The 14,127-nt window shown below is 33.2% G+C and overlaps 1 protein-coding gene across 7 annotated transcripts in view; it reads left to right on the forward strand.

The window, feature by feature from the left end:
- ATF7IP (activating transcription factor 7 interacting protein) overlaps positions 1–14,127 on the forward strand; it is a 115,090-nt gene that overhangs the window by 62,595 nt on the left and 38,368 nt on the right. For all 7 annotated transcript variants that reach the window (XR_011464280.1, XR_011464281.1, XM_070371123.1 and 4 more), the window contains 4 exons: positions 383–466; positions 1,830–1,975; positions 3,348–3,485; positions 10,725–10,790. Coding sequence is in view for 5 of the 7 variants with exons in the window: in XM_070371123.1 (XP_070227224.1) it covers positions 383–466; positions 1,830–1,975; positions 3,348–3,485; positions 10,725–10,790 (434 nt within the window). In the remaining 2 variants the exon portion in view is untranslated. The remainder of the gene's footprint in view (positions 1–382; positions 467–1,829; positions 1,976–3,347; positions 3,486–10,724; positions 10,791–14,127) is intronic.

The raw sequence follows: 14,127 nt of genomic DNA on the forward strand, positions 1-14,127 counted from the left end.
GTAATTTTTTTTGTATTTTTTTGTAATTAGTCACAACTAATGTTTTAGTTTTAATAACTGAATGTAAAGGAATCTAAATGCACTATAGTAGTTGTTTTCACATCTATTGATGACAGTAAATTATTAAGATATTTTGTTTTAAAATCAAAATTATTTTTTTTCCATGTTAAGAGTTTATTATGTACTTGCAAGAACATTTAAAGCTAGACTTGGTCATTGATTTCCACCAGTTCATGCTCCTTTTTTTATTCCCAATATTTTACATTTTGAGACTGATTTCATAAAATATCATTAGCTGGTTAATTACACCAAAAATATAAATTATTATGAACTGTTGACAAATTATATTGGAAGAAATTTTCCTTTTCTATTTTTGTTACAGAACAAGTAGAAAGCAATGAAAAGGACAGCAAACCTGAGGAGGAAGAGCAAGTAATACGTGAAGATGAAAGACCTTCTGAGAAAAGTAAGCATGTACAAGCAAACCTGAAATTGTTTTAAAAATTGTTTCTGCTTTTAAGGCTGTAGAAAATACTCTTCTGTCCATGAAATGATTGTAAAATTTTTCAGTTTAAGTAAGCCACAGTAAAATCATTTTGTTGATGGTTAACTCAATGTTAATTATTTCATGTGCTTTATTGTTTTGTTTATTCTTTCCGTTGTTCCATAAGAAAGATTTAAGCTTACTATTTAGTAAGGTACTATCTGAATATCTTGAGAGAAGTTGTTTTAGATTTTCTTTTAGATCATGGGCCTATAGGAATTGTGTCTGAGGTGATATGGCTAATGAAAGTATGTATCTCAGTTTATTTAAAGTTCTTAAGCCTTATGGGAAGGGGAAAACAATGTAACTGAATGTCATTAGGTTTACGGAAAGATCACTGGACCAGAAGTCAAGAAATTGGTATTCTGTAACTCTCTGTCTTACTGCCCTCCATCTGTGCATGTGTAAGTTATAATACAAGAAAAGTTGTGGAATAGAATTGGATTTTAAATCAGGCACATAGATATGGATATAGGGTGAGGTAGAGAGGAAAATTTATGGTCACATATAGCCATTTTTCTTTAATAAGTGTGGAGATTTTAATATTTTCTTTCTTATATTTTTTTTCTTTCAAAAAGAAACCAGATAAAACTTGCTTATGATCTCATGAGTGTTGTCAGTATTTAAAACAAATTTCTAAGTGAAGGTCTTTGAATATTTATTATTTACCAAATTGCTTTCCTAATATTAATTTTATTATTTTTATCAATATATATTTGCAATTTCTTAAGATATGTTAAGAGTAACTGTTGATATGTTATTTTCCTAAGGCTAATGATTAAGGAAGAATTTTTCCTAAATTTAGTGAGGAAAAAATATTACTGAGGGGAAAGAAGTAAATAATTAAAGCTATGCACGGTTGTAGAAGTATGTGATATGAGAATGCATGCTGAGAAATCTGTGACTTGTGAATGAATGCTGTATTTTGTCAGAATTCATGTTGTATATAGAATTTATTAAAAGGAATGAGTTTGAGATGATCTCATATTGTTAGTTCATCTTCCATCTTAATAGGAAGATTTTGAGGAAAGAATGTTCTTTGTTCATGTTGTTCGTCCATTTGCTTATTTAGCCATTGGGAAGTTCTTATTTAGCATATTGAAAATCATTTCAAGTTTAAAGCTAAAAGCTATCTACTAACTTTTCTGATCACAAAAGCAAATGATTGAGAAAGCTGTTTTGTAGATAGAAATAATATTTTCCTGAGGATGGAAAATAAGCATTAAAGTCTATAATAAAAGCATCTAATTGGTGTTTAATAAAAACACCTACTTTTTCTTTTCAGGTGAATTCTTTAGAAGAAAACGTTCTAAGTCAGAGGACATGGACAATATACAGTCCAAACGCCGTCGATATTTGGAAGAGGAATATGAGGCAGAATTTCAAGTAAAGATTACAGCCAAAGGAGATATAAACCAGAAGCTACAAAAGGTGTTAGAGATTATAAGTTAAAACCATATTAAATAAAAGGCACCACCATCTTTATTCTTCTAGGTTTTTGACTTTACTCTGTATTTTATTGACATATTCAGATTTCTCATAGAAACAAAGAACTTGAAGAAAGTGATTGGGCTTATTACCCTTAATTTAATTCTAAAATTCCTTGTGACTCTTTTGAAGCTAAATTGTTTTTGTTTTTCTAAAGATACAATACTAATCATCAAAATAGGAGAGACATTATGACTTCTTACTTGCTTTATACAAAACTGGGTATCAGTTTTCAGCTTTTTTTCCCTTCTACACTCAACTTCATTCTAGTAGGAACATTAGAGTCTCATATGTTAACATTTTAGCTTTTATAATTTTTTTCATAAGCTGATTTCATGACTGTAAGTCCCTGCATTCTAAGCTCTTTGTTATGTGTTTTAGGGTTAGTATTAAAAATGGTATGAACAAGGCTCTGGAAGGACTAGGGAAAAGGAATATTTAAAGTACAGGCATTGGAAACTTCTCACTGTATGTATTAGACTAGAGATAAAAATAATGAAAATATGAAGTATTTAATATATTTTTCAAAATGTGTTCATAAATGTCGACAAATCTTTTTTTAAGAGAAGAATAGGAGACGGGTGAAATTAATTTTTCAAAGCCTTACAGATTTAATGGTGAAATTATAAATAACCTAGGCCTCAAAGTGTAAATATCCCCATTAGAGAAAGGAACAGAGACAGTAAAAAAGTAGCTTTTTTTCTCTCGGATCTTTTTATCATATGGTGATAATAATGCCGGTTTAGTCTTTCTTTTAGAGCTATTAGAAATATGAAGATAGCTATGTGAAAGGATTTTGAAAACATCTGTGTATACTGAGGGTTTACTCCTCTAGGAAAGTGTTACTCAAGTGTGGTCCATGGATACGCACCATGTGTCCTCTTTATGGGTCCATAATGAGATAAATATAAAAACTGTGAGTAAATTTCATAGAGCAGTGAGATTCTTAGTGTCTGCTAAAAATATCATCTGTAACAGATTAGAAAATATTAAAATCTGGTCCTTCACCTTGTTTCCTCAAATCACAATAGAGGGTATGGGAGGAAAATATTAAAACTTCCAATTTCAAAATGTTTTAAAAATTTCACCCTCTGGAAATTTTCTATTTTTAGTACATTTTATTCTGTTACAGTAGATATTATATATAGGCAGAAGTAGAGGATTTCAACAGATATCATTGTGTTATGGATGCCAGTACTTTTTTTTAAACAAACTAGCTAATGTATTAGTACTGTCTTATGAGTACTTCAGAATATTTACTGTTTGCTGCTTGCTTGAAATTCCATTTTTGTAACAAAGGAATATATATTTTTAGGTTGTACAGTGGTTACTGGAAGAAAAATTGTGTGCACTGCAGTGTGCTGTATTTGATAAGACATTGGCAGAATTGAAAACACGAGTGGAAAAGATTGAGTGTAACAAGAGGCATAAAACAGTTCTTGCTGAACTACAGGTTTGTACAGTAAATTGCATATCCACGTGTCATCATTCTCATAACTTACTTTCTAGTATATGTTTTCCAAGTTGACAATAAAGTATATTTAACTTATAAGTATTAGGAATAAAAGGAATCGCTATTAGTTTGCTCAGGCTGCCATTAAAAAAAATACCATCAACTGGGTGACTTCCAAAACAGAAATGTAGTGTCTCATAGTTTTGGAGGCTAAAAGCCCAAGGTCAAGCTGCCATCAGGCTGTAAGAAAGAGTTGTTGCCTTTGTCTCCTCTAGCTTCCTACGGTTTACTGACAATCTTGGGCATTTCTTGTCTTGTGGAAGTATCATTGTGATTTCTGGCTCCATCTTCACATAGTGCTGTGTCTGTATGTGTGTCTGCTTCCAAATTCCCCCCTTTTCTAGGGATACTAGTCACTCTGGATTAGGACCCACACTATTCTAGTAGGACCTCATCTTAACTAGAGTTGACTTTTGGACAATGTAAGGGTTAGAGGTGCTGTCCCCACTGCCTGCAGTTGAAAATCTGTGTACTGGTACCTGCCTCAGAAAATGAAGAAATTCATAAATGACTCACCCACAGCAGTGAACAGTTCGGATAGAATCAGAACTCAAACCCTAGTTCCTTTGATTTCAGTTATGGTGATCTCTAATTGAACACAGACTCTAACTCAATTTAAAGATCTGTAAAATGAAAATATGAATAGTATATTTATTGAAAAAAAATTTCCATGTATAATTGGACCCATGCGGTTCAACTCCATGTTGTTCAAGGGTCAACTGTAATTACCTCTACAATTACCTATTTCCAGATAAGTTTGTGTTCTAATACTAGGGTTCAGACTTCAACATACTTTTGAGATATGTATCAACCCATGCCAAGCCTCAGAAATAATCTTGGTAGTGCATCTTCAGTATTTCTTCAGTCAGTGAAGAAAGGCTGGCATCATCTAAAATGCTGTTAAGTACTAAATAATGTTTGCTGTGATTCTTTTTATATTAATCTATTTCCTCCAATGAATTGTATTTTTAAAGACATTAGTTTGTTGATCTGTGTTTATGAATAATTGCTACTTTTAATTTTTTATTGAATATGTCTGTATATTAACACGTAGTGCTTGAGCTTCTGATTAGTTGAAATGTGCACATGGTAGCATGTGTTAGTAATTAATTTCATTCCAAGATTAAGAAACTGGGAAATTTCATCAATGCATTCATTCTGTCAGAAGGGAATGTGTTTCTATTTGGTAGGTTGTCTGAAAAATGAGCATTGTCTCAGATGCTGACTTGAAAACCACTTATAGAGGCTTACTTACAAATAAGGGAGAAGTGTTTCATGAAAATAAAGTTGCGCAGTTGAAAGCAAATTGCAAGCAACTGTGACTAGATTTTAGGAATTATGTATCTCAGCCAACAAGTTTAGTTTTTTAATTTAATATTGTAAATTTTATTTAAAGTGAGACTTTATTAATAATAAGGTCATTGTAGTTATTTTATAATGCATCATTTAGGACAACACTATTCCTGTTTCTTACCTTTAGCGGGTCCTTATATAGTTAGTGATAGTGTTGTCTGATCATTACATTTTATTTTACTAGTACTATTTAGAATGTTGAATTAGAACTGAAAATGTTGGAAGATTTAAGAGAATAATTTCATTCATGGTTTGTTATCAGTCCCATGGCTGCATCTATGATTTTGTGCTTTTAGAACCTGAGATTTTAACTCATATTTTTAAGATACAAGTCTGTCTCTAACTTAATAAACCTTTGCACTTGCATATTTCTTTGTAGCCTTAGAATCTTAATCTTTGCAACATCAAATCAATCATCTTCTCCACAAATAAGTCATGTTGTGGAGTTGCACATTGTTCCCCTTACTCAAAATTCTTGAATTCTCAGAAAAATCTTCAAGGAATGTCTTCCCATTGTTTCTTTTATTCACAATTTTTTAGTTCTTGGAAACTAATTCCTCTATATCACTTCACGTATACACAGTGAGTTGCCAAATTAAAACTTTTAAATTTCTTTTAAAAGTCTGTCTTTTATATCTTTTAACTTTCTACAAGACCATCATTACCCAGTTCCTTGATTATAATAGCAGCCTTTTACACGACCACTTTGGTACTGCTTTTTACATCTTTACTGGTCCTTCTCAAGCATTGTATTCATCTTTCTAAAATGCTGCATGTTAATTCTCTTCTGTGTAGTTCAGTTTCCTCAGTTGTGTACCAGTTTAAACCTGTGTTCATTTTCTGATTTGTAATTTAGATCTCCTAGTTTTTGATCCACTTTTCCTAATCCCACCAGTTGCTTCACTGTCCTACAGAGTATTTTTTTTTTAAGATTTAAAAAAAAAATAATTGTATTTATTTGTTGGCTGTGTTGGGTCTTCATTGCTGTGTGGGGTTTTCTTTAGTTGAGGCGAGTGGAGGCTACTCTCTAGTTGTGGTGGCTTCTCTTGTTACTGCACATGGACTCCAGGGTGTGCGGGCTTTAGTAATTGCAGCACATGGACTAAGTAGTTGTGATTCCCAGGCTCTCGAGCACGGGCTCAGTAGTTGTGCACGGGCTTAGCTGTTCCACGATATGTGGTGTCTTTCCAGACCAGGGATCAAACCTGTACCTCTTGTATTGTCAGGCAGATTCTTTACCACTGAGCCACCAGGAAAGCCCACTGCAGAGTGTTAATGCTCACAGTATTTTTATTTCAGCCATTTGATTTCATATTGTAGCTTCCATTCATTTATGATCTGTCCTTACCATGCCATTTATTTACATTTTACTCAGCCCGATTTAGTTCCCATCTCTTTCTTTGTTGTTCTGATATTTAGATATTTATGGAAGTAAAATTTGGATAGCAATTACTTTCAAAGTTTACAGTTCAGTGTCATTTGGTACCTTCACACTGTTGTATGATCATCATCTTTATCTAGTTCCAGAACATTTTTATCAATCCAGAAGCAAACCTTGTATCCATTAAATAGTCACTTCTCATTTCCTTCTCCCCCTAGCTCTTGGGAACCACTAATCTGCTCTCTGTCTCTACTGAGTTACCTATACTGCATATTTAATATGAACAGAGTTATACAATATGTGACTTTTTGTGTCTGGCCTGTTTTTTCACAGCATAATGTTTTTAAGATTCATACATGTTGTAGCATGTATCACTACTATATTCCTTTTCATTGCTAAGTAATATTTATCTTTCTATACTGTTGAAAATAAATAGGAATTAATTCAAGATGTTAACTTGTGTATACATACACACACATACACATATTTTATTTATGTATTCTTCAGTTGATGACCATTTGATGAGCATTTAGGTTCTTTCTACCTTTTGAATATCGAAAATAATGCTGCTGTGAACATTTGTATACAAGTATTTGTTTGAATACTTGTTTTCAAATCTTTGGGGCATGGAATTGTGGGTCATATGGTAATTCTTTTAATTGATTGTAGAATAGTCAGTTGTTTCCTGTTTTATATTCCCACCAGCAATGTTGAGGTTTCCATTTCTCCCATTTCCTTGTTAACAGTTGTTACTGTCTGTGTTTTTTAAAAATAATTATGACATCCTAATGGATATGAAGTGGTATTTCATTGTGATTTTGGTTTGTGTTTTCCTAGTGGCTACTTATGTTCAGTATCTTTTCATGTGTTGTTTAAACATCTGTGTATCTACTTTAGAGAAAATTTAAGTTATTTTTATTCCTGGATTTTTTGTTTTTGCCTTTTTATTGTTGAGCTGTAAGAGTTCTTTACATATTTTGGATATTGAACACTTTAAAGTACATGATTTATGACTATTTCACCCATTCTGTAAGTTTTCTTTTTACTTTCCTCTCTTGATAATGTCTTTTAATGCACAGAAATTTTACATTTTGATGAAGTCTTGTAGGCAACATAGAGTTAGGTTATGATTTATTATCCACTTTGCCAATCTCTGCCTTTTAACTGAAGAGTTTTTCATCTCTTTACATTTAAATTATTGATAAAGAAAGACTTAGTCCTACCATTTTACTTGTCTTTCACCTTTTTTGTTGCTTAATTCCTACATTATTGCCTTATTTTGTGATTTTTTTCTAGTGAACCATTTAAACTCTCTTCATTTTTCTCTTTCTATAAAGTTTTTACTTTTTCCTTAGTGATCACTCTGGAGATTAAATTTAACCTCTTGAATTAATACCTATTATGCAAAAAAGTATACAAAACTTTTCTTTCACAGTCTTGTCCTCCCATCTCTCTGGTGAATTTCTTAATTTCAGTTATTGTACTTTTAGCTGCAGAATTTATGCTTTTTAAAAAATATATAATATCTGTCTCTTTACTCATATTCTCTCTATTAGTGAGACATTTTTTTCCTTTTTTTCTTTTCAAGTTATTTCTCAATGGTATCCTTTAGCTCTTTGAATAGATTTAAAACCATTTATTTAAAGTCTTTGTCTAGTAAGTCTTATGCCTGAGCTATATTTCTGTTAATTTTTTTTCTTTCTGTGAATAAACCATACTTTCTTACTTCTTTGCATATGCCCTAATTTGTTCATTGTTACTGTTTAAATGGATATTTTGAATATTGCAATGTGACAATTCAGAAAATCAGATTTTCCCCCTTCTATCTAGGGTTTGCTATTGCTGCTTGTTGTTGTTTGCTTGATTAGTGGGTTTTCTAAACAATTTTTGGAAAGTATATATTCGTTATTGTGTATGGTCACTGAAGTCTATGTTTTGTTAGCTTAGTGGTCAGCTGATATTTTGACAGTTAACTTAAATGCTCAGACAGTAAGGAATCCACTTGCAATGCAGGAGACCTGGGTTGAGACCTGGGTTCAATCCCTGGATTGGGAAGATCCCCTGAAGAAGGGAACAGCTCATTCCAGTATTCTGGCCTGGAGAATTCCATGGACAGAGGAGCCTGGCAGGCTACAGTCCATGGGGTAGCAGAGTCAGACATGACTGAGCAACTTTCATTTAAATGCCTGGAGCCTAAAAAATAAAATGATTACTCTCCCAAATGTTTGCAGATTAACTGCATTGGGGTACTCTTTCAACACTTAGGCTAGACCATTTACAACCTGTTTTATCACACTTGCCTTATTCTTCTCTTCCTGCTTGCATAAATTCTGAAAGTTAGTCTGAGGTGGCAGCTTAGGGTCTTTTCAGGCCACTTGTGAGCTTGCATTCTGTCCTGAACATTCAGATAGTGTTCTCAATTTCCTGAGATGGGTGAGAGCTTTTAAAGCCCCCTTCTGCCATGTGTCTTCTTTCCCAACCTTTTCCATCTCAGGCATTTCTTTTCTTTTTTTAATACTTTTTATTTATGTTAGAGTATAACTGATTAATAGTGTTGTGATAGTTTCAGGTGGACAGCAGAGGGACTCAGGTATACATATACATCTGTCAGTCTCTCCCAAACGCTTCTCCCATCCAGGATGTCACATAACATTGAGCAGAGTTCCTTGTGCTATACAGTAGGACCTTGTTGGTTATCCATTTTAAATAATAGCAGTATGTACATGTCTGTCCCAAACTCCCTGACTAAGCCTTTCCTGTATCCCTTCCCTCTGACAATGATAAGTTCTTTCTCTAAGTCTGTAAGTCAGTTTCTGTTTTGTAAATGTTGATTTGTATTATTTCTTTTTGGATTCTGCTTGTAAGAGATGTCATACAATATTTCTCCTCCTCAGTCTGACTTTACTCAGTATGAAAATCTCTAGGTCCATCCATGTTGCTTCAAATGGCGTTATATCATTCATTTTTATGGCTGAGTAATACTCTGTTGTATATATGTACCAGATCTTCTTTATCCATTTCTCTCTCAATGGACATTTAGGTTTCTTCCATGTCCTGACTATTGTAAATAGTGCTGCATTGAACATTGGGGTGAATGTGTCTTTTTGAATTATGGCTTTCTCTGAGTATATGCCCAGTAGTGGGATTGCTGGGTCATATGGTAGTTTTTTTAAGGAGCTTCTGTACTGTTCTCCAGGCTTCCCTTGTGGCTCCGGTGGTAAAGAAATCTGCCTGCAATGAGGGAGACCTGGGTTCCATCCCTGGGTTAGTTTAGGAAGATCCCCTGGAGGAGGGAAAAGCTACACACTCCAGTATTCTGGCCTGGAGAATTCCATGGACTGTATACAGTCCATGTGGTCACAAAGAGTTGGACACGACTGAGCGACTTACACACACATACATACCATTCTCCACAGTGGCTGTATCAATTTACATTCACACAAAGAGTGTAAGGGATTTCCTTTTCTCCACACCTTCTCCAGCATTTGTTGTCTGTAGATTTTTTTTGATGACCATTCTGAGCAATGTGAGGTGATATCTCATTGTAGTTTTGATTTATATTTCTCTAATAATTGGTGATGTTGAACATCTTTTCATGTGTTTTTTGTCCATCTGTATGTCTTTTTTGAAAAATGTCTATTTAGGTCTTCTACCCATTTTTTGATTGGTATTTTTTTTTGTTTTGATATTGAGCTGGATAAGCTGTTTTTATATTTTGGAAATTAATCCTTTGTCAATTGCTTCATTTGCAAATATTTTTTCCCATTCTGAGGGTTGTCTTTTCATCTTATTTATGGTTTCCTTTGCTGTGCAAAATCTTTTAATTAGTCCCATTTGTTTATTTACTTATTTTTCATTACTCTAGGAGATGGGTCAAAAAAGATCTTGCTGCTATTTATCTGCCAGTAGGTTAATTGTTGAAAAGAAGTATTTGATTACTGTAGATGTAGCTTCCCTTGTGGCTCAGCTGGTCAAGAATCCACCTGCAATGCAAGAGACCTGGGTTTGATTTCTGGGTTTGGAAGATCCCCCAGAGAAGGGAAAGTCTACCCACTCCAGTGTTCTGGCCTAGAGAATTTCAGACTCATATGTACTATTGGTTAGGGATCTTCTGTGATTTATAGATATGTTTACTATTAATATATAATTCTCAGTGAGAAAATTAAGTGTGGTTCCAACTATGTTAAATAATAAGAAATGCAAGCACATATATTCAGAAATATGCTGGTTTGTGAGCAAGGAGGAAAAAAGCCAATCTTCTAAAACTTAAGAGTGTTTACTTTGGGTTTTGAAGTCAAGGATTATACAACAACTTGTCTTATTTTCTTTGCTGTTGACTGTCTTCTGAGGATCCTATTACCCATAGATTTCTTGTTATGTATGCACAGGTTCCTTTTTAATATTATAATGCCATTTGATTTCTGTCTCATTTTTGCTTTTTTTAGGCCAAGATAGCCAGGTTAACCAAACGCTTTGGAGCAGCCAAAGAAGATCTTAAGAAAAGACAAGAAGTAAGAATTTCTATTCTTGGATAGTTGATATTTAGCTTTAAGTGGTAATCTTAGGAGGTGCTGACCTAGGAGGAAAGAAGTCTGAAATTTTCTTTTATACTGTGTACTTCCTGCATGTTGTTTCTGGAACTTCTGCTAATTAACCCTTTCTAATCCTCATTGTTTTCATATGAACATCAGTACATGTAATATGTATATGTAAGGCATTCTTGAAATTGTATTTTCTATCCATCTTTAAAATTAAGCTTTGGGGATTTGCCTTACCATGTTTCTCTCAGGCATACCTTGGAGATACTGTGGGTTCAGTTCCAGACCACTGTAGTAAAGCAATTATTGTGATAAAGCAAGCCACAAATTTGTAAAAAAAAAAAAAAAAAAAAGTTTCATTAAAGAAAAAAATACATAAATGTTACATTAATTCTGTAGTCTTATTAAGTGAGCAGTGGTATTATGTCTGAAAAATCGTTTAGATACGTTTTAATGTACATACCTTAATTTAAAAATGCAAAACATAAAATAATTGCAGTAACATCAGAGATCATTGGTCACAGATCACTGTAGACTATAATAGGGTCTCCCTAGTGGCTACATGGTAAAGAATCTACCTGCCAATGCAGAAGATACAGGTTTGAGCCCTGGGTCAAGAAGGAAATGGCAATCCACTGCAGTATTCTTGCCTGGAATACCACATAGACAGAGGAGCCTGGTAAGCCACAGACCATGGGATCACAGATAGTCAGACACAACTCAGTGACTAAAACAACAACAAATAGCAGTATAATAATAATGAAGAAATTTGAAATATTACGAGAATTACCAAAATGTAACACAGAGACAAGAAGTGAGGAAATGCTATTGGAAAAATTGTACCAAGCTTGACGCATGTTGCTACAAACCTTCAGTTTTTTAAAAATGCAGTGTCTGTGAGGTGCAATAAAGCAAGGCATGCCTGTATTTGCCAGTGTAGTGGTTTAGTCTCTTATGTCCTGCAAAACAGTTCAGTATTACATGGCCTCAAGTAGCCCAGTTCTCCTCTTCCTTTCTTACTCCATGTAGTTTAGTACAGGTGTCGTAGCATAGCACAAACTGTGGTCTGCAGTTAGGCTTTGCTTTCTGTTGTTTCCTTAGTTATTCTGTAATATGGATTTTTAGTATAGCATTGTACATTGCAGTATTGTTTTTAGTTGAATTTCTTTTCCTCTTTTTTTCATTTGAGCAAGTTACATTTCTTTGAGTCTTGATAACTTTATTGCCTCAGTTCAGTTCAGTCGCTCAGTCGTGTCCGACTCTTTGCGACCCCACGAATCGCACTTTATTGCCTAGTACGTAGTAATTTCCAATAGTAGTTTTTCCAGTAGTAGTCATTATTCCTATAGATATTTCTGTCTTGAATCATTTTCATATCCTGTTTACTTGACTTTTTAAAACAACTCATTTTGAAATGATAGATACACAAGAAATTGGAACAATAACACACAGACTCCTATGAACCCTTCACTCAGCCTCACTCATTGGTGAAATCTATACCCATAGTACATTATCAAAACCAAGAAATTAGTACAGTTCTATCAGATAGTTTTGTAGACTTTATCAGTTTCCTTCAGGTTTTACATAAATTAATTATGTTTATCTGTGTGTTTGTCTGCAATTTGATCTCATGTATAGATTTATGTAACCTGCCACCACAGTTCAAGATACACACCACACAGGGATACCCTCCTGCTTCTCTTTTACAATTTCAACCATGCTTTTACCCTACCCTTACCTCCTGTTTTCTGGCAGCTACAGATCTGTTCTGCATCTTTATATTCTTTGAACTTAAATTTTTAAGCTCTGATTTATCTTTTCTTGAGCAACTAACAGTTTGTTTACACAGGCTAATCATCAAATCCTCATTTGGCCACACCCAAAGATTTTTTTATTATGGTCTTCTTCACTGATGTAATTACATTTCTGATTTTAAACTCTAGTTTCTCAGCTTTTAAAAAAAGTTTGTTTTTTTTTTTGGTCACACTATAAAAACTGTTTCTTCTATTAGAAAATTGGTATAAACCTTTATTTGCTATGCCTGAACGAAACATAGGGTTTTGAAATTTTTCCATTGTTTTTTACAATATGATTTTCCATTTTTTTCTTTTCATCCTGTGTCTGAACTAAGTAGTGCTGCCCACCTTGTATTTTTCCAGTGTTTGTGCATATCTCATTTGTTATCAGAACTGTTTTCCAGGTCTTACTTGTTTAGTTAAAGGAGATAGGCAGAGACCTTAAGATATACAGATAAAAATATTACGATCCCTGAAAAGTTTGTCTTGAAGAGCTACAATAAGTATGGAAAGAAGGACAAATACTGTGTAATTCCTAAAAATCAGAAAAGATTAATTTGAACAATTAGTGTGTGTGGCACTTGAAGAAAATGTTAAGGTAGTGTTCAGTCTTTCAAATTGTGTTACTTCTTTTAGTTTGTAAGGCCAGTTTTAAATTTCAAAACTTAGACATCTTTCTAACTCATTCTTGTTATTGTTTTCTTCTTATGAGAGATATTTCTAGAGAAATGTCAAAAGATTTTGTTCTTCCATGTTTTAATTTCCACTATAATTTTACATATGTCTTTCTAGGCTTTAAAAACAAGACACATAAAATAATATTGAGAATTATCCCCCTTACCAAAATAACTAAACAAGCAATACCACTTCAGATTCTTTTCTTCTGTTTAGATTTGCTCCTTGGTCCTCTGATATTAATCAGTTAATAACAAACCCCATTATTCAGATTTGGCTTAAAACATTTTCTATTAATTTCTGAAAGAAAATAAAATCCTCATAAGCAGTTTGCTATTAAGACGTATTCATGTTTAATCTATTTTAGGGCTTTATGACTGATATCTTTAACTTTCATCCTTTATCTTTTTTTTACTATAAAAGAAATATCAAGATATTTCTCTCCTTTATGGAAATCAGTGACTTATAGTTGATTCTCAAATTTTAGATTTAATCTAAATCCTGCATTTCAATTTTTTATTAAAAATAATTTTTTTTTTTTAATTGTAATAAAAACTTAACATAAAATTTACCATTTTAAATTCTACAATTCAGTAGTGTTAACTATATTCACATTATTGTGTAACATATCTCTAGGAATTTTTCATCTTGCAAAACTAAGACCTCCATAGAACAACTACCATTTCCTCTCCCCTTTAGCCCCTGGAAATGATCATTCTACTTTGTTTCCATGGTTTTGACTTCTCTAGATATCTCATAAGTGCAGTCATACAGTATTTGTTTTATCTTATTTCACAAAGCATTGTGTTCTCAAGGTTCATCTGGGTTGTTGCATATGA

Source organism: Bos mutus, chromosome 5, assembly GCF_027580195.1.
Source record: "Bos mutus isolate GX-2022 chromosome 5, NWIPB_WYAK_1.1, whole genome shotgun sequence".
Lineage (NCBI taxonomy): Eukaryota > Metazoa > Chordata > Mammalia > Artiodactyla > Bovidae > Bos > Bos mutus.